This window comes from Lutra lutra, chromosome 1 (genome assembly GCF_902655055.1).
Source record: "Lutra lutra chromosome 1, mLutLut1.2, whole genome shotgun sequence".
Classification (NCBI taxonomy): domain Eukaryota; kingdom Metazoa; phylum Chordata; class Mammalia; order Carnivora; family Mustelidae; genus Lutra; species Lutra lutra.
This window is the reverse complement of record NC_062278.1, coordinates 200,945,157-200,965,325: the sequence shown is the minus strand read 5'-3', so window position 1 is coordinate 200,965,325 and position 20,169 is coordinate 200,945,157. Positions and strand designations below refer to the sequence as shown.

Here is a 20,169-nt window from a genome sequence, read left to right as displayed (position 1 = left end):
CTTCACGATTTCCTAACATGCACGTGTGTGTGTGTCCATTCCAGCCTCTGGCGTGTGCAGTGTACTGGGGCTAGGACCAGGCTCCTTGGGCCACCGAAGTCCTGGTTTTCGTTGGTAACCCAGGAAGAGATGACCATTCTGGGGAGGGAGCAAGCAGTCCCAGGCTACTCTGGCCTTCGAGAAGCTCCACCAGGGCAAGGCCAATGACAGTGAATCTGCTTTGGGCACAGGAACGGAGTGTGCAAACCTTTCCGGAAGGGAATGGACACATCTGGGCTTTAAAGGGCCGCCTTTCATCTCCACGATCTCACTTCTTAGAATTTAACCAGAAGAGAAGTCTTCACGACTACAAAAAGGCAAGCAGAAGAGGTCCGACCCGAGCGGTTTCCGCCGGCAAGCAATGATAAAACCTAACTGTCGGGGCGCCTGGGTGGCTCAGTGGGTTAAAGCCGCTGCCTTCAGCTCAGGTCGTGATCCCAGGATCCTGGGATCGAGCCCCACATCGGGCTCTCTGCTCAGCAGGAGCCTGCTTCCCTTCCTCTCTCTCTTCCTGCCTCTCTGCCTGCCTCTGATCTCTGTCAAATTAATAAATTAAAAAAAAAACAAAAAACCTAACCATCTACCAAGAGGGGATGGCGGAGTGAAAGAATGGGCCCAGGCACATGAAAGGACCTGTTAAGCTTTTAAACAGTGACCATGTAGACACAGCCTGAGCAGACCCGAGCACGAAGCTTGGCTCCTAGTGACCGTGGAGGCCCTTAGTGCCCCAAGGGAGGCACTGTCCCTGGAGGTACCGCCTTCACACCTGGCTCTGTGCCCTCAGATGCCAGAAGGTGACAGCAGTCACCCCACATCTGGGGGGTCCCCCATCCGATCAGGAGAGACACCACACTGACGAAATCCCCTTGCCTAACTCAAACCTGAATCTGCTCACATTTCTGGATCCACCCACCAATTCAGAAGAAAGTCAGAGGAGCACCGAAAAGGCCACCTAGAAACCCGGTCAGGGGAATGCCATACATCTCTTCAAGAACAGATTCCAGCGAAAAATAAATGAGACGGGGAGAGGAGCGAAGAAATCTCAAGACTAACTCGTGATCTTACTTAGATCCTGGGAACGTGAACACCGGCTGGGTTTTTGAGGAGGGTTAAGAAAATCCCTGCTTGTCGGATGGGACACTGGCCCGGTGTCCCACAGACACGGTTATGGCGTCTGAAACCCACCTCCCACCCACATACGACCGGATGCAGGAGAGCCGGCCCACACACTGCTGCCGATGGTCTGGGGAAGATAAGCACAGAATCGGAAGTCAGAGTTGAAAAACCTACAGCAATTTCCCACAGTGACTTTGTCTGTGGGGTCCCCTTGTATAATGATGGGCTTTCTGAAAAGGAAAGTTGCTGCTGGCCAAGGTCCTTGGATTCCAGCCCCAAGGCGGTCACTGCTCGTGGCTTATGTAGCCCCCCTGGATCTCAGTTTTCCCATCTATAAAATGGAAACAGAGCCACGTCTTTCTTAGGTTTGCTGGGAGAGCAAAAGTTAGTAAGAGCCAAAAAACACCCTTCAAAAAATGAGAAGTGCCAAACCAAAGCACACGGCGACTTTGTCACAACCCCAGGGTGGCCAGGGTCCTGTCCTCGCCCTGCTCCCCACATAGCCGCACTCGCCCTGCTTCCTCCTCCGTCAGGTGCCAGCAGGGCCAATAATAATACCACTGATAACAGATTAACTCACGTATCACCGGTCAAAACATAGATCATCAACCCTGCTCTGTGCACCCAGAGTCTCCAGTAAACCTCCTGAGAGCACCCCATGGACGGATGGGGCTTGGGAAGAACAGCGGTCCCTGCCCCCGCGTCCCGACCAGCTTCAGGCTGCAGTGTGACAACACAGGCCAGCACCGTGCAGGTGCACATGGGCCGGGACCTCACGGGCCTTCCTCCTGGGACAGGCCCGAGTCCTAGTGCACTGTTCTGGGCCCGCCCCTCCTCATAGCAGCAGAGCAGGTCATCTCCGCTGTGCGGCCCTGTGGGGAACAGCGGGGTGCAGTTCGGGCCTTCCGTGTGGCTTCCCGTTGGCTCAAAGCAGCCTTTGACCCTGCAAAGCTCAACCAGCCGGAACAGAGGGGACGGAGGGCTACCGAGGGCAGGGGTGTGCCCAACGGCCACATGTCTCAGCTCAGGTGGGCCGCCGAGGCCCTGGGAAGCTGCCAGAAACTGCTTGCTCTTCACAAGACAATGAGTCCACTGTTGACTGGCCAGGGCCTTGATTAATATTTGCAAAAGGAGCACAGTGGAAAATTCCATCTGGGCGGAGGCGGGCCACGGGGCATGTCAACAACCTCAACGGCCTTGTTCTCTTGTTCTCACAGGGATGGATGAGCCTGAGAAAACAAAGGCCTGACAGAGGTGACAGGACCTGAGGCTGTCAGGGCCCTTGGGTCCAGAGGAATTCCCTTACTTGGGTCCCAGAGGCACTAATTTGGTTTTTTGTCCTGCCTTCCCTGACCCCAAATTTACACGGCATCTTGAACCCTTCAACTTTCTTCCTATCTCCTCAGAGTCTCCAACAGCCCTGCCGGCCCGGAGAGGAGATGTGTCCGCCCCAGGTCACAGACAGGGAAACTGGGGCTCCATGGGCAGCAGCTAGCAGCTGCTAGGTCCCAGCTAGCAGCAGCCCTGGAGTCCCAGCCACCAGCAGTGTCCCAGAGCCTGTCCCGGGGAGTCTGGGGTCAGGACCCCCAGGCACTAGCGGCAGTCTTGCGGGCTCTAGGAGGGGCCCTGACCATCACCCCGCCAGAGGAGGAGGAAGAGGAGAAAAAGGAAGAAGCCCAGAGTGGCTCTCCTGGGTAGCCAGGTTCGTAAGCACCACCTGGGGGGAAGGGGTGCATCCACGGGGCCTCCTAAATCCCCAGCACTGAGGCCCTTTGACAAACCCAAAACAGGCAGAATTCCTGGCTGAAGGGCCCGGGCCCGAGCACCTCCAAGGTTCCTTCCCTCCCAGGCTCGGCTCACCTCTCCAGCGGACGCACTTCACTCTATTCTCTGCCCATGGTACAGGAAAGGAAACTGAGGCTCTGGGAAGAGCAGTGACTTGTCACAGGTCACAGAGAGAAAGGGGACACGGAGACCACTGGGGATTTACTGGCCCTGCCTCCGGTTTATAAAACCTGGGGCGCCTGGGTGGCTCAGTCGTTAAGCGTCTGCCTTCTGCTCAGGTCAGGATCCCAGGGTTCTGGGATCGAGCCCCATCTCAGGCTCCTTGCTCAGCCGGAAGCCTGCTTCTCCCTCTCCCACTCCCCCTGCTTGTGTTCCCTCTCTCGCTGTCAAATAAATAAATAAAAATAAAATAAAATAAAATAAAGCCACCGCGTTATTGGACCTATGTAGCCAAACAAATGGTGCCCCTTTCAGCAGGGTCCTCAAAGGCTGCATGCTTGATCCACAAGGACCTCTCACAGGGGACACTTTTTGGAATGACCTTCCAAGCCAGTGTGGACCCCCGGCCCTCGCCCAAGAAAACAGGCAGCCATAGCTTGTTTGCCCACAGGGAACACCAGCTGTGGCTGCGGGGCCTTCCTCTCCACACCTCACCCCGCAGTCCTGTGTGCAGAGCCGGCCGTGGGCATCCGCACCAACCAGGAGCCCCAGAGGGTCAGGGCGGTGTCAGCACCGTGCCCCCAGACCTCCTCCCCCAGGGCCCCCCCATCCAACCCCTCCACCCCATGCTCCGTGACCTCCACACCAAACTCACCTCCCCCCTTCAGCCACCAGCTCCTTCCCCTGTACAAGGAACCCCCACCTCTTCTTTTCTTAAAACCACCCCTACCCCACTCCCGTCTCTGAACCCTCTTTCTCCCCTTCTTGCCAAAGCCACCCCTGATAGCCAGTGATGTAAGTGATGTAAGTCAGGCCAACCCTGACCATTTGATCCAGGGGGACTGCTCCCTCACCCCTGGATTTGCTCCCCCCATATATGTCTAACTCATAAACCCTACCTCCCGGTTTCATCTCTGTAACCCCGCTTGTCCCCGAAACCCTCGCACTCAGCCCCGCGTTCCTGCAGCAAGGCTTGCTGGGGCACACAGCTGTATACAACTGGCGCAGCTCAGAGCCTAGCCCATGACACTCAGCTGTTCACCGAGGCAATATGTACCTTCTTGCTGGTCTCGGGAGGGGCAGGCCCCCCACTGCCCTGCACAGCCACCCAGGTGGCCTTTATAAGGCTTAAAACTGTCCCCCCACTAAAACTCTGCTGTCGCTCCTTGGCACCACGGGACAAAGTTCATGATCTCCACCTGGCCTGTGAGCAATTTCCTCCAACAGCAATTTCCCTGCAGGGCGGGAACATATGCCCTTGAACGTGCGCTCATCTCACTCTTTCTTGGCCCGAGAGAGCCCATCTGCCAGCAACTGTGTGTCATTCACCTTTGCACCCCAGGACTGGCACCCTACTGGTGTTTGCTGAGAAGACAGATAATTATCCGGGCTGGAAATGGTCTCAGGGACCACAGGGTTCAAACCAATTCGGAGAGGTTGAGTAAGGGGCCGAGGGTGAGGAGCCCCAGGCAAGGATGAGCCAATGGCCTCACCTGAGCCCCTCTCCCTGGTCAGGAATTAGACCAGTCCTCCAGAAACATCACCTGGAGCCCCACACGGACGCAGGCCAGAGCCTCAGGTGACCTTGAGGCTGGGTCCAGTCCATGCAGGCCCAAATCTGAACCCCACAGGTGAGCCAGGCTTGGCACACAGTAGGACCTCAGCAAAGAGAAACAAACAAAAAACAGCTGTTTGACAAAGTCAACCTCTCGCCAGCTGACAGCTCCCTCCAGAAGTCTCACTGCCCTCCCTAGGCCTCGGTCTCTTCATCTGTAGAATGGCGCTAACAAGGCCTGCAAGTTCAAGTGGCCTTGAGTGGGTCTCCCTAACCTAGTCCTTTGCAAGCAGAGGGGACCGAAGCAGCGGAGTTCCGAGCTCTGCCATCCACTGGCAGCCCGACTAATTTTTGTTAACCTGTCCTCACATCACTGTCTCAAAGTATGGTTTCAGCAGCCAGCAGGCGTCAAAACTACCTGGGCCAGAGCCCAGCGGAACCCAGGGGTCCCCTCGGAATTTGAGGACGGGCAGGGATCTGCATTTAAGGCGGCTCGGAGACTCCTGGGCGCAGTGAAACCCATGTGGCGCGGCTGCAAGCCCACAGCAGCCCCGGCTTCCGCCTTCCAAGACCCAAGAGTTCGTGTCAGACCTCGTTTTGTGGAAATAAACACAACCAGAGAAGCTGGGGGTGGGGGAGGGGGGATTTCGATCACCCGAACAACAACATACAACTTAGTTCCTGCGAAGAACTAGTTCTCCAAAGAACTCCACGAGGCTTCGGATGCCCGCGTCCCCCGCCCCCCCTTACCCCCCCGCCAGCCCTTTGGTTTCGGGGGCTGGGCCTCTGCGTAAAGTGGGGCTCCAGCCTCGGCGGCCAGCCCGGCTCTTCCCGACTCCCCCGCTCCCCGGCCCGAGGCCGCCCGGGGCTCCGGGACTGCGGTCAGGCCAGAGGGCGGGCGGCCGGAGGGTCGGGTCATGTCCCCCCGCTACTTACCCTCGGCGGCCGGAACAGGGGGCTGCGGCGTAGCGGGCGGCAGCGAACCGGCCCCGGGCCCCGCTCCCCTCTAACTGGCGGGGCCGGCGTCCGGCGCGCTCTCCGCGGCCTGCAGGGGAACCGCGGGCGGGCGGGCTGTTCGACTCGGGCCCGCCCGAGGGCGCGTGTGCAATCGCGCACCTGGCTCAGTGCTCGCACGTGTGCGCGGAGCCCGGGGAGCGCCGCGCGGGCTGGTGCTGGGCCCGTCAGGTGCCCCGCGGCGCTGGGACGCGGCCCATCCCGGCAAGCCCCCGCTGGCCTGGGCGGTCCTGCGTTCCCCACCCAGGGAGGGGTCCGCCCTCGGCCCCGAGCGTCGGGCCGGGGCGGCGCTGTGGGAGGCGGGGCCCCCGAGGGGTGGCCCGGGGCGCCGATATAAGAGCGCGGCCGCCTGGAGGCTGGCGGGGGCTTCGCGATGTCGCTAGTGCTGCTGAGCCTGGCCATGCTGTGCTGGGGAGCGGCGTCCTCGGAGCCGGTAAGCCTCCGCCCGCCGCCCCTTTCCTGCGTTCGGTCCCTCCAGCCCGGACCCCGACGGCGTCCGATGCCCCCCCGCCCTCCCCCGCGCACCCCAACCCAAGCTGGTTCACGGAGGGCCGCCTGGAAGGGGCACGTCCGCACCCCCTGGGGCGGCCCGACGGTCCCGGCCAGGCCACCCTGGGCTTCAGGCTGCTGGAGCTAGGGGCATCGTCAGATGGACCCGGACTCAAATGCCAGCCAGCGTTCTGGACTCAGTCATTCATGCTCCCCGAGGCTCCGTGTCCTCGTCTATAAAGGGAAGAGTCATACCCAGCTCCCTCGGATCTAGTAAGGAACAGCGACAGGGCGTGCAAGACGGCCCGCAAAGAGCGCGGCACGTAGTAGGTGCTCAGCATTGTTACTGTTCGCGGTCTTGAGGGCTGCCCAGCTTCGGGCACGAGAACCGTATCTCCATCACCACTTGCCCTTTTTGCCATGTTGATACCCGCTGGAGTAATATGACCCTGGAGCTGGGAGCTCTCAGACTCTGGCCGGGTTTCCTTCTTCCCCAGTGCCCTGAAGGATTGAGGGAATCTTCTGGGTTACCAATGAAGGAGAATCTTCCAAAGAGCGTTTGAACCTATATCTCTGCCTTTTTAGCATAGCATAGCGCATAAAAGCTGGTGGTAACTTGTTGATGGTTATGGAAGATAAGCCGCATTCATGTTACCTGATGTCTCCCCCTCCTATCCTTGTTGCTTTGCTTCTTCCAAAATTCGTCTCTCCAGCCCTTTGACTAGAACTCGGCTCCCGCTATAGTGGCTTGTTTAAAAAAAAAAAAAAAAAAAGTCTGATATTACGTGGGGTTCAGCTGTAAAAAAACAAAGATGAGGAACTAACAAACCCAGATTACTCAAACCATCAAAACCTTGCCTTCTTTCATACAAGATTTGGAAATGTTCAGGCTGAGAGGTATCAGATAGCAAATCGGTAGCCTTTTAGCCTATAGGGTCTTGTTATTGGAACTTGCTGCTGCCTGAAAGTTAACTATTTTAGGTCCAGCATTTTATTCCAAAACGAAAGTACTAATTATTATTATTATTACTATTATTATTATTATTATTATTTTTTTTTTTTGCTTAAAAAGACATGAGCCATTACCTCCAAGGGATGTAGTACTGGCCTTTCTTGGACACTAATGATACATACTTATTTTTTAAAAGCTCTTTTATCTTTTAAAAAGATAACAGGATGAAATCACAGTCACAGCGGAGTTGGTATCAGAGGAGGACTATTTTAAAGGCCCTGGGAAGGCACCATGGCCTGCATTTATGGCTTCTGTTTATCTTCTTCGCACAGCTTCGTCCTTAACCTGGGGAGAATCAATAACTACTCTAGATGGTCCTGAAAATCTGCAGTTGAACAGCAGAGTGTGAAGGGGTCTTCATGATAGTCCAGAGTCACCCCTGCCTATAGCAGGGGAAGTGGGGTGAGGCACAGAGAGGGGCGGAGACCCACCTCTAGTTTTTAAGTGAGGGGATGAGCAGGCTTGAAGATCAAGTACGTAATAGCTAATGTCAGGTTCATCGTAGCCTACAAAGCTTAGCCAGCTCAGTCTCCCCCAAATTGAAGTGGAATCACCCCAGCTTTTCTCCAAAAGTTTGCCACTTATATATGCATTTTAAGAAAAAAGATAGTTTTAGGGCCCCCTGGGTGGCTCAGTCGGTTAAGTGTCTGCCTCGGCTCAGGTCATGATCCCAGAGTCCTGGGATCAAGTCCCGCATTGGCTCTCTGCTCAGTGGGGAGCCTGCTTCTCCCTCTGCCTCTGCCTCTGCCTGCTGCTCCCCTGCTTGTGCTCTCTGTCAAATAAATAAAATCTTAAAAAAAGAAAAGGAAAAAGATGGTGTTTTGTCTAATTGGCAAATGGAGGCTTAGGGTTTGCTAGCATTCAACATGACACTTTCTTTCTCTCTTGCAGACGATTCAGTGTGGCTCTGAGCCCGGTAGGTGTGCTAGGGAATGGGTATTTGGGGCTTTACAATGACAGAGGCGTTGGACTTTTAGGGGGTCCAAGTCCAGGCAATGGGTCATTGGAGACCAGGTACAGAGTGAAACATTGCTTTGTTAGCTGATGTGGGCGAAGTGTCTCCCTGGCAAGGCAGAGCTCCCAGGGTTCATATGGGCTGGCTCCCTGGCCAATAAGAGGGGCACAGGCAGCAGCATTCACCATTTAGGTTGGGAAGGAAGCGGGCCACTTCTGGAGATCAAATGCTGTGATAGGCGGTCACTTACAGTTGAGAACAGGAAGCCAGTGTTTCAGAGAAGAAGGAGTGTTTGAGATGGTGGTATCTGAAGGGTGGGTGGGGTCTTGCCCAAGAAATATGGATGGAAAGGATGAGCTGGAGGAGAGATGGTACCAGCGAGGATTAGGAGGTAGGAAGGGCAGGTGTGGGCCAGCTGGCTGGAGTGCAGGCTGAGGTGCTCCAAAGGCAAGACCGACCTAACGAGTAGGTTAGATTCATAGGATAGGCCCGTGGAGCGGTCCCGAGTGCCCTGTGGGCTGGAGTCTGAAATCTCCGCCATAAATCAGGCAAGCGCTAAGAAAGGTCAGGCCTGGCCTGCCTTAGCAGCAGGAAGAGATGAATCATGACCGAAGGACGGGTCAGGGTGGGTCGCTGAGACGAGATGGCACTGGACGGAGCCAGGAGAAGAGTGTCCCAAGCAGTTTTGCCTCTTCCCAGGACCGTCTCCAGAGTGGATGGTCCAACACACTCTGACCCCAGGAGACTTGGGGGACCTCCGAGTGGAGCCCATTACAAGCGGCGTTGCAATGGACAACTATTCCATCTCGATGAACGTCAGCTGGAGACTCCGGGCTGATGGTAAGTTGTACAAGCAATAAAGCCTGAAGCGTCCAGTAGAGCAGAGAAGTACAGACTGTGCAGCCCAGTAATCCCACTCCTGGCAGAAACCCAACAATACAGACAAAAGCGCACCCAACGCCTCCTACCGTGGTCTCCCCTCATCCGTGGTTTTGCTTTCCGTGGCTAAACGTGGGGCCAGCTGGAGTCTGGAAGCGATGAGCCTCCTTCTGACCTACCTTCCGTGGGTCCACAGGGGCCTAACGCTCTGTCACCGGGTGTCTGCCATTCACCTCCCTTATCTCCTCGCGCGGAAGGGCGAGCACAGTACAATCAGACTGTTTCAGAGAGACCACATTCACGGAATATCTATTACCTCTGTTGTTAGAACAGTTCTATTGTTATTGATGCTCACTCTTGCTGCGCTGGGTTTATAAACTTTAGCAGAGGTATGTATGTGGAGGAAAACATGGGAGTATATATTAGAGTTCGGGACTTCCCACGGCTTCAGGCCTCCACTGCGGGTCTTGGAACATGTGCCCTGCAGACAAGGGGGAACTACTGTTCTAGATGATTCCTGGTAGCATTATTCTAATAACAGTCCCAGACTGGGATGCATCAGAGGCCTGCCGACAGTAGAATTACAAAACCAATCCAGGGCAGCGATGGGCGTGAACGACCTGTAGCTAAACCCAGCGCGGGTGAATCTCACCGACCGGAGGAGCCAGACCCAGGAGTCCACGCGCACATCTGAACGCAAACCCGAGTGGCTAGAAGTCACAGCTGTGGTGACTCTTGGCTCGGGAGCGGCTGGCAGGAAGCATGAAGGTCACTCCTAGGCTGTTTCTCATACTCGGTGCTGACAGCACAAGTGTGATCACTCACCACGGGGTCTACTTCTGATCTGTGTTCTCTCCTGTATGTCCTTTTACTTCATGGAGGAAAACAGAGCAAGTGCTGAGATGATCGCCCTGAGTTTAGGGCAAGTGCTGGCTCAGGTTCATTACTCTTCCGTTTCCCACATGGCATCATGAAGGTTCTGGCATTGCCCCAAGGTAGCTTGTGAGTTCCTCCCATGAACCAACCCTGGGGACCTAAAGCCCATTACCCTGGTTTCCACCGGCTTGATTCTGTTAAAGTCCACCGTGTCAGGCATCCAGGAGGGCCTGGCATGGACAGGGGAGGCGGCTACTGTCACCACGCAGGAGGGCTCTCAGGGGGCTGGGGGCGGCACGCTCAGCCACAGGGGTGCAGGGGCATGGGCTCCTTGTCCCAGGCACCTGGAAAGGGGCTGTGCTCCATCTGAGTGGGACAGGGCCAGGGCGAGCAGGAGAGGGCCTGCAGGAGGGCAGGGGCCCATGCCTCGCGCAGAGTGGGCACCAGCATTTGTTAGCTGCTCTTCCTGGGGAGCTGGGCCCTGAAGGAGTAGTGAGCCTTAGACAGGCAGGGAATGGGGGAGAGCAGGGGTGCTCAGAACTGGCATGGTCTGGGGGTGCCGCTCTGGGGGCAGCCTGTTCTCCCTGACAGACACCCACAGTAGTGCAGAGCTGGAGTCCCCTTGGCAGGACCCTGTGAGATTGGGGCTTCCCCGTGAGGAGAAAAGAGTGTGGTCTTTTTTTAAAGATTATATTTATTTATTTGACAGAGATCACAAGTAGGCAGAGAGGCAGGCAGAGAGAGAGGAGGAAGCAGGCTCCCCACTGAGCAGAGCGCCCGATGCGGGGCTCGATCCCAGGACTCTGAGATCACGACCTGAGCCGAAGGCAGATGCTTAACCCACTGAGCCACCCAGGCGCTCCAAGAGCATGGTCTTGAGAGCTGAGTCCAGGTCTGCCGCTGAGGAGCTTGGGCAGGGCTCCCTGAAATCCCCACGCCTCACGTGCCTCCCCTGTTAACCCGAGCGCCGGGGCGCCTGCCTTCCGGGACTGTTGTGTGAACTGAGATGGGTGGTGAGGCGTTCTAGCATCCGGCTGGCCATGGAGTAGGTGCTCGATCAACAACGGCCCTCTTGCCTTTCCCTACAGCCAGCATTCGCTTCCTGAAGGCCACCAAGATCTGCGTGACAGGCAAGAGCAGCGCACGGTCCTACAGCTGCGTGAGATGCAATTACACGGAAGCTTTCCAGACTCAGACCCCACGGACCGGCGGCAGGGTGAGCACGCGGAGTGAGGCCCCGGCTAACCGTCCTTTCAGCCGGCCCCGTCACTTGGGGGAGGCGGTGACCTGCTGGACACCCAGGCTGCTGAGCGGCCACCGCTTGGAGCCTGGAGCTGGCTGCCTGGCCACTTCCGGCCTGTATGCTTTGGGTAAGTCAGCGTCTCCGGGCCTCAGTTTCCCCATCAGCAAGTGAGGGGAGCTGAACTTAAATTCTATCCTGGCTCTAAAAGCTTACGCTTCTCTGATTCTGCGACTTACCCTGGCAAACCATGCGGGCTACGTTCCCATAGCAGACCTTGGCTGGAGACCTCAGTGTCAGCAGTAGGTTAAGGACAGGCAATTATAAATGAGAAGGGCAGCACACGAAGGTGCTGTGTCTCTGCATGGCGGTGTTTCAGAAATTCAGGGGCTCTTTGCTTTGCCTTTCAGTGGACATTTTCCTACACAGGCTTCCCTGTAGAGCCGAACACAGTCTACTTCATCGGGGCCCACAATATCCCCAATGCCAATATGAATGAAGATCCCCCCTCCATGTCTGTGAACTTCACCTCGCCAGGTAAGCCCCCTCACCCCTCTGTCTGGCTGGGATGCCTGCCGTGGGGCATGTGGTTTGGTTCAAAGAGGCTGGGGGGCCTTGGACAAAGCCTTTGGCCCCGCCGAGTCTGGTTTCCTCATCTGTGATGTACAGACGTAGTAACACACAGTAACCATGCCTCCCTCACAGAGCGGGGGAGAGGAGTAAGTCAGATCAGACGTAGGGGACAGCCCATTCCTGTGTCGGACCCCGTGCTAAGTGCCTGACACGCAGCCTCTCACCGAAGCTTCCAGCAACCCCGAGGTGGGGAGAGCCCCATTGCACAGATAAAGACCCAGAGAGCTTCAGAAATTCGCCCTGGGTCTCACACACACCCCCCAAGTGATGCTGGCATTCCCACGCCAGTCGTTCTCAGTCAATGACTTTCACTGCTCTTACATTGATGCAAAATGTTTCCTGCACGAAGTCTGTTTAGGCTGTGGTGTCTGAGGAGCAGCTGGGTCTCAGCCTCCAGAGGACCCTGGGCTGTCAGCGAGAGGCAGGGCAGCACCGAGCTGAACATTGGGTCATCTCCGCTACTCCACAGCCCACAAGCAGCCCTTGAGTGTCACACCTGCAGTGTCACACGCAGTGTCACACTGCCATGAGCGGGACAGAGGATCACGTGTCACGTGGGGAAGGTCCAGCAGGTTGCCTGGCTACAGCAGTCCCCATGTCACCCTCACCTAGGCTGGGTCACCTCTTCTGTCCTCCAGTCCTGTCCTCTGTCCCTGGCGAAGCATCTAAGCCAAAGGGGGCAATTCCCAATTCCTTGCTGTTCTTTGAGCTTGAGGCCCAGGGTGTTCCAGATTTCTCGATGAGACCAAAGCTCATTTTAAAAAATAGAAATGTTTGAGTTTGGAATAAGTTTGCAGAGATCATACCAAGAGTTGTGTAGATGTCCAAAGCATCCCACAGGGCTCTCACCCCGTGTCCCACATCGCAACCTGTCACAGTACTGTGGTTACATGTGTCAAAACTAAGAAACCCACAGGGGTACACTTCCATGAACTGAACTCCAGACTTTATTGGGATGTCACCTGCTTTTCCGTGAATGCCCACTTTCTACTCCAGTCACATGTAGTCCTTGCATCTCCTGTCTCCTCTGGTTGTGACGGGCTTCGAGTCTGAAGTCCTTGTGACCTTGACAATGGGGAGGGGTGGCCAGGCATCCTACAGAATGTCCCCTAGTCTGGGTCTGTCTGATGTTCGTCTGCTGATGAGCCTGGGGATGTGCGTTTTTGGAGACCATGCAGAGGTGGAGTGTCCTTCCCACGGCCTCCTAGCAGGGGTGGGTGACATTACCACAACATCGCTGCTATCTGCCAGCCATCTCCATTGACATCTACTGACTTTCCATTTCTCTACTCCAGTTTCTGAAGACAAGTGACTCAATCTGCCCACTCTGGGGTGTGGGTGTGGCATGTGGGTTAAACTCCACCTCCTGGAAGGGGCAGTATTTACATATATTATCAAGCCTCGATTTCAAAGGGTTGAGTCCTCTCCTGGGGCTCACAGGTACTATTCTGATAAAGATTGTTTTAAAATCAGACTCTGGCTATCACTTTGTGGGTGATCTGCTTAACAGTCAATCTGAGCATCCCATTTAAATTCGCTCTCTGAACCTCGCATCTTGAACGTTCTGGCTTTTCGTTGCAAGCGTGGCAAGCCTGTGTTGTGTGTACTTGTTGGCAAGGAAGTGGGGCAAAGATACCTTTTTCTAAAACAAAACTTTCATTCAAATCTCCAGGCTGCCTAAGTCGCATAATGAAATACAAAAAAAAGTGCATCGAGGCAGGTAAGTAAATACAGCATTTGCCTTTGTTACTAGAAGAAACTGGAGCCCACACAGCTCAGTCCATCTTCCATGAAGAAACCGAGGCCTAGAGTTACACAGAGCGGTCTGACCCCTGGCCGGCACTGAGCCCACTGAATCCAGCCTGTCCAGAGAAGGGCCGACTCTGAGTAGATGTAGGCAGTGAGCGGTGGTTGTAGGAGAACACCCATCACCTTGGTGGAATGATAATTTCTGTCCCAACTGCACTGCTGGTGGTGCTGGTGGAAGACCCTCCTGGTTGGAGGGGAATCCCTGAGTCCTTGCCCCTTCTCAGACAGCAACACCACTGACCTCTGGCCACGGGGGTGCCTGGGAGCCTTCTGCTTGGATTAGCAAACATTCAAGGTGGGCGTGTTAGTTCAAGTCATGACCCAGAAGCGTATTCTCGACCTGTGTCATCACCGGGGTTCCCCTCTCACATGCTAGGCTATTAGAATCTGCCACTACCCTTTGAATTTTGGAGTAAGTCCCTTCAGGATAATCGTCCCGAGTGTCTCATTCCCAAGGATCTTACAAGGGTATGTTAAATTTCTGGGAAAAATCTGAGAATAGGGTCTTGGGATGCTAATGAGGCTGGTGGGATATGAGGGATCCATCCCTATCTTTTAGGTACCCCAACCCCACAAGGCACCCCCGTGCACCCTGTCAGACTGAGCCCCATGCGGCCTCCTTGGCGCAAGGCCGACTTGGAGCTTTGGGCCTCTGCTCTGGCCCCCCCACCGGGAGAGATCTGGACTATGGGGGGCATTGCTGAGTGTGAGGAGCTCGAGGACCTGCAGTCAGTCCTAGAGCCCCCACTCCTAAAGACAGTTCTGAGCTAAGGCCCGAAATGCTCTCCCAGGTAGGGGAAACAATCCATGCTATCATCTCTCATGTTCCTGGAAATGAACCTGGTGCTGATTTGCAAGTCACAAAATCAACTGACTTTTTCCCACAGAGCAGGCCTGTCCAAATACCTGCTAAGTGAGGAGGCATTTCCTTATTTCTTCACATTCAGTAAGCCAGCAGAATGGTCTGATGAACCCAGAATGTTCCAGTAGCTGCAGTTCCGATCCTGAATTCACTTGCTCTATAATCTTAGCCCTGTCTTGTGGCCTGTGGCTCCTCCTCCCCATCCTGGAAAGGAGAAAATGCTAACCCTACCCTTGACTCAAAATGGATGTTGAGAATAGAAGTGAGTAGTAGAACCGGATCTGTGGCTCCCACCACCCCAGGCCCAGGGAAGCTATCTTATGCAAAGCAGTGACATGGGGGCCCCTGAACTTTCATGGGCAGCAGAACTTTGAGGTTCTGGGAGCAAGGATTAGTACAAAGTACCTGTGCAGTCAAGCCTGTATCTCTCGGCTGCAAGTACGCCTGAGAACTTAGATTTTTGTCAAGCCCTTTGGGGGACTTCAATGAGCGACGCTTTGCAACTCCATCCCTGTGGTTCTCTCTTGACTCAGGAAGTCTGTGGGAGCCCAACATCACCGCTTGCAAGAAGAACGGGACAGCAGTAGAAGTGAATTTTACAACCAGCCCCCTTGGAAACAAATACATGGCTCTCATCCAAAATAACATTGTAATTGGGTTTTCTAACGTGCTGAGGTACTTATTCCCTACATTTCCTAACACCACCCCCGTCCTCGACCTCCAACCTTCCTCACCTTGGTGATGAAAAATGTAGAAACTCTAGGATGCCCCGGACAGGCTCTCAGTACCAACCGAGCGCAGACAGGACTGTCCGTTGTCCAAGCGTGCTGGGCTCTTTAGATTGTTAGAGAAACGAGTCCCCGGGGAACATCCCTGGAAATGGCCCCAAGAATCTAAAACCAACAAAAGTAGACATTTCCTAAGTAGGAAGTGGATGCTTGTTCACACGGTCTAGTGAACTGAGAGTTTGGGAAGATCAGTTCCCTCACTGGCTGTTTGCTGTCCTCATTCATATGCTTCACGATGATTCTCCATTTGTCTCATGTCACCTGCACCAAACACACCCCCAAGTCGCACTTCAGTGGTGATCCCAGTGACCGGGAAAGTGAAGGTGCTGTGGTCCAGGTAAGGCTTAACGAGGTGTTGTGGGGCGGGGTGGGGGAGGGAGCTGGACACACGGAGCCGGGCTGCTGTACATTGCTGCTTCCAGCGGCTTCCATGAGCTCCCTCCTGCCACACGCTCCTGCCTGCCACCTGGCACTGAGGGACCTCTGCGGGGGTCCATGCCTCGGGTGCTACAGAAGTGAGGGCCGGGCCAGAGCTGACCTCAAGGTCACGGTCCCTTTTGCTTTTATTCCTGGCTGTTGACTTTCCGTTTTAGTCACTGAGCCTCAGAGTCATTCTGAGACAGGAGTACCATTTAATTGTCCCAACTGCAAAATGAAGCAACAAAGGATTGGAAAGCAGAGGGTTTGGGCTGCGATCAGTGTAGGAACTTTGAAGGACAGCAGCCACCTTTGACTCTGCTGGGAACAGGAAGTTGGACCAACAGATGCTCTCGGGTCTCTTTCAGCTCCAAGTTTATGACGTGGGGACATGGAGGGTCATAGTGGGACACAGCCATGCCCAAGATCGAAGGAGCTTTTGTTTCTCATCCCCTGGAACATAAAGGCAGTTCTCAGACACACCGGAGGGAGCAGGTTCCTGTCAGCATATTATGATGGCGCCCTTTTTCCAGGGAACTAGACTTTCCCAGTCCCCGGGGACTTGTCTGTCACTAGGAACTCTGCTGCTCTGGGTTTTTTAGAGGAAGTATTTGCTTATGTATTAGGATGTGACCAACCCTTTTAGATAAGGAAACCAGCATGGTAGCAACACATACAAAGATTAGGTTCACAATTCAGGAGTTGGAAGGTGTTCAGTCTTGGGTCCCTAGTTTGGGTGTTAGGGCTTTGTTATGAAAGTGTGCCCAAGGGAAAAATACCTCATTACCATGCCGGGGTGGGAGTCCCATTCAAACCAGAAGAGAAGGAGTTTGGTGGGAACAGGTATCGGGCTGAGGTTTTGCTCTGAAGCATGACGGGAACTTCCTGAGCCTCTTGTGTTTCCCTCAGCTGACTCCATACTTCCACACTTGTGGCAATGACTGCATCAGACGCAAAGGAAACAGTTGTGCTCTGCCCGCCAGCAGGCGCGTCCTTCCCCTGGGATAGTCGTAAGTGCCCAGCCTTTTCTGCAGGGTTGCCAGAGAGGTTCAGGGCCCGAGGGGCCCCACCAGTGGCGCCCCATTCACTGTGTCCCAGGGCGTGCACCTGCCCCGCAGGAGGGTGAGGGAGTCCCGCTGCGCACGCAGGGCTGGGGTGCGGGGCCAGAGGTTCGAAGCTGCCCCAGACTGAGAATGAAGGCTTGGTGTGTGAATTCACCGCAGGATCCTTTACGAAACAGGGTACACACAGGAAGGGCGGGGGATAAACAGTGCAAAATGGATGTGCGGAATGCTACAGGGGATGGGCCGGAAAGTCGGCGGCGTTAGAGGACCAAGTGCAGAGGAGAAGGGACCTTTCATGACACTGTGGTTTTCTGACCAGCCTCAGTGGCCCTGGCCTACCTGTGACAGTAGCGTGGTGTGGTCACCCAGCCAACATTTGGATGACAAATGAGGACTATGAGCCCCAAAATACACGCCTCACTGATGCCTGACAGCAGTAGTTTGGCAAAATGTCTCTGCATTCAGAGGTGTCCGTTCTCTCGCTACAGATAGGCAAATTATAAAAATGTTCCCAGAACTAGCTTTTTTGACGCCGGGTAGAGTCAAAAGTTAGAAAGTGGTATTCTTAGAAACTCAGCTGCACGAACTGACAACCCAGGTGCCTGACAATCCTGACTTCGGTGTGGGCACCGTGCCTAGGAGTTCCTGAGCTTACCTGATCCACAGGCCTGTGTGGGTGGCACTACCCCCCAGGTTTGTCCTACAAAACAGCCTTTAAAAACGGCATCCACACGTACTATGTATTAAGTAAATCATGCCCACAACAACATCAATTCATCAAAGAACAAAAAAACCGAATGCGAACTTGTTACCATGGTGAAAATGCTTGCGTGTATGTGGAGTAAAAGGCCAAAGTGATTTTGGGGCACCTTTCTTAAACTCCTGGGTCCCCATCCCTTTGAGAATCTGATGCATGGCCTGCACACACTGTGGGAAAACACACCAATCTGCAGACCCCCTAGAGATATACCGGCCCTTGGTTTATAGGAATCTAAACTTCTACAAAGTACAGAGTGAAAATCTTAAGCTTCCGAAAGAGGAGATAAATTTGGTTTTGTTTTGCTGAAGGTAAATAAACTTTGTTTTCTCCAGGCAGAGGCATGCTGGGTGGCTGGCTGCCTCTCCTCTCTGCTCTGCTGGTGGCCACATGGGTGCTGGCCGCTGGGATCTGTCTCATGTGGAGGCGCGGTAAGTGGTACAATTCCATTCTTTAAAGAAATCCGAAGGAGAAAATAACACTTGGAATTTTTTTTAAAGGCAATCACATTTTGGTGTTAGGACAAGAGTCAGGTCGCCCTGATGTAATGCCAAGGAGCTCTCCAAAAATACTGGTAACGATGCCAGGGCCACATCTGCCAAAGCAAAGCAGGGATGGGGACCTCCCAATCTGGTGACGACCACTGGTTTCGTTTTTACCACTGAGGCATCCACAAGGGCTGCAATGGGCAAAAGATAGCTAATAACGAATTGCATTTTGCCTCTAATGGGTACTCCAAAGCTAGTTCCTAGTTTTTAAAAATAATTCTTCCGTGGCCTAAGAACACTCGCTTGAATTCATATACTCTAGGGAGCTTGCCAACTCTAAAATATCAATGATTTGAATACAGGAATCAGAGTATTATACCAATACACTGAAAACCTCTGCTTTTCCTCTCCTCCACATGGAGACAAAATATAAATGGACACTTTGGGTCATTTGTGATGTTGTTGATAGAACAAGATCAGTCCTGCTAACCTAAGTAAGAAAACCATGTGGAACCTTGACCTTAGGAATACCACTATTTAGGGGATACGGTTTGGCCTGTTAATAGTTACAATACTTTCATAGGTAGTTTCTGTTCTAGAGCACACACAGCATTCCAGTTTGGTTCCAGCTGAAATGGGGTACTGGCTAATCTTATGCAACTACAAAAAACACCTTTACCACCTGCAGATAGAAGATGGTCCAATCACTGAGTTGACCTGACTCAAAACATGAGGTGAAGGACAGGTCAGTGGCCCTGTTTGTACAGGACACTAAGGGTAGGACAATTACAACCACCCACCTAAAACAAAGTACCTCAAACCTAAACCTCCTCAATGAATTTACTTGAAAAGATAAGGCTGAAGAGGACCTATTTAGTATAGAAACTTGGAAAACACATCTGTTAAAGCATCTCTAAGGTTTAGACATCAGTGTGTCTCAGGTGATATGTTTAAAAGGAACACTGGGGACATTTTCCTCCATTGTTCCTGGCAGGAACAATGTCCCTGGTGCTCCGCCAGCCTTCCCTAGCAAGGGATCATTTATTATTGGTGGTTCAGACCAGAGTGAAAGCCTGCCATTTGCTGTTCACAGACAACAAATGCTTTCTCTCCCCACAGAAAGGACCAGGAAGGCTCCCTTCCCTACTACCACGCTCCTGCCCCCCACTAAGGTTCTTGTGGTCTACCCATGTGAATATGTTTCCATCACACGGTTTGTCACTTCACTGAGTTTCTTCAGAACCACTGCAGAAGTGAGGTTATCCTTGAAGAGTGGCAGAAAAAGAAAATAGCAGAGATGGTCCAGTGCAATGGCTTACCACTCAGAAGAAAGCAGTGGATAAAGTCATCTTCCTCCTTTCCAATGATGTCCAGCCCAGATGCGATGGCACCTGTGGCAGGAGTGACAGCAGCCCTCATGAGAATTCCCAAGACCTGTTCCCCCTGGCCTTTAACCTCTTCTGTAGCGATCTGAGAAGCCAGACTCCCCTTCACAAATACATGGGGGTCTATTTTAGAGAGGCTGATACCAAAGACGAATACAGCGCGCTCAGCGTCTGTCCCAGGTACTACCTCATGAAGGATGCATCTGCTTTCTGTACAGAACTACTCCGTGTCAAGCACAGGTGTCAGCAGGAAAGAGGCTGACGGCCTGTTCCCTGTAGCCCGCCCGTGAGAAGTGAGGGGCCTTGAAGCCTTCCTACTCCTCCAGTTATAGGCGGAAAGTATCTCAGATGATTCTGAAGTTTCCTGTGTGGGCTATGTGCAGGGAGACGTCACAGACACCTGCTGTATTTATTAGCAACAGGAGCAGGGAGGATTCCTAAATGAATTTACAAATTACTTCTCGGACACTCTAAACTTGGTGAATACCGAAGTAAGCCTTTGCTCATTCACTCAGTAACTCATGGGTAAAAAACCGTCTATTACATCCAAAAGCCATTTTAAACAGAATAGGGAGTAACAAGCCGAAATCCTCTCTGCTGACCAGATGACGCAGGATAACGTGCAGCCACTTGTATTATCGGGACTTGCAGAGGACCTGCTCCCTCTGAACTAGATTCAGGTCCTCGCCGAGTCTTGTACGGGTGACTTTTAACGTAGACACTGACGCCCATAACCTGCAGACCTGATGTCTACTTTTGCCCAAAGTTACCTATTAAAGGTTACTATCAAGAATTCAGAGTTTCTTGTTTACTAGGCACCTCTCATGTTCAAAACACAAATAATTCC

General features: G+C 53.6%; 2 protein-coding genes across 4 annotated transcripts in view; one reads left to right on the top strand and one right to left on the bottom strand.

The window, feature by feature from the left end:
• The window catches only part of CHDH (choline dehydrogenase), a 38,235-nt gene extending 32,570 nt beyond the window's left edge, over window positions 1–5,665 (bottom strand). For 2 of the 3 annotated variants that reach the window (XM_047691785.1, XM_047691800.1), the window contains exon 1: window positions 5,591–5,665. The gene's annotated coding sequence lies outside the window, so the exon portion shown is untranslated. Of the gene's footprint in view, window positions 1–4,156; window positions 4,295–5,590 lie in introns of those variants that run through there. The other variant, XM_047691793.1, reaches the window with a different exon arrangement.
• Window positions 5,666–5,995: 330 nt separating this feature from the next.
• IL17RB (interleukin 17 receptor B) lies at window positions 5,996–19,880 on the top strand. The gene is given in 16 exon segments (XM_047691835.1): window positions 5,996–6,101; window positions 8,061–8,085; window positions 8,824–8,964; window positions 10,968–11,095; window positions 11,530–11,656; window positions 13,425–13,472; window positions 14,957–15,098; window positions 15,480–15,523; window positions 15,526–15,548; window positions 16,538–16,588; window positions 16,590–16,638; window positions 17,785–17,880; window positions 19,057–19,131; window positions 19,134–19,232; window positions 19,235–19,555; window positions 19,558–19,880. Coding segments are annotated over 16 exon segments (1,473 nt in total). The 5' UTR covers window positions 5,996–6,041; the 3' UTR covers window positions 19,602–19,880.
• The last annotated feature ends 289 nt before the right edge of the window (window positions 19,881–20,169 follow it).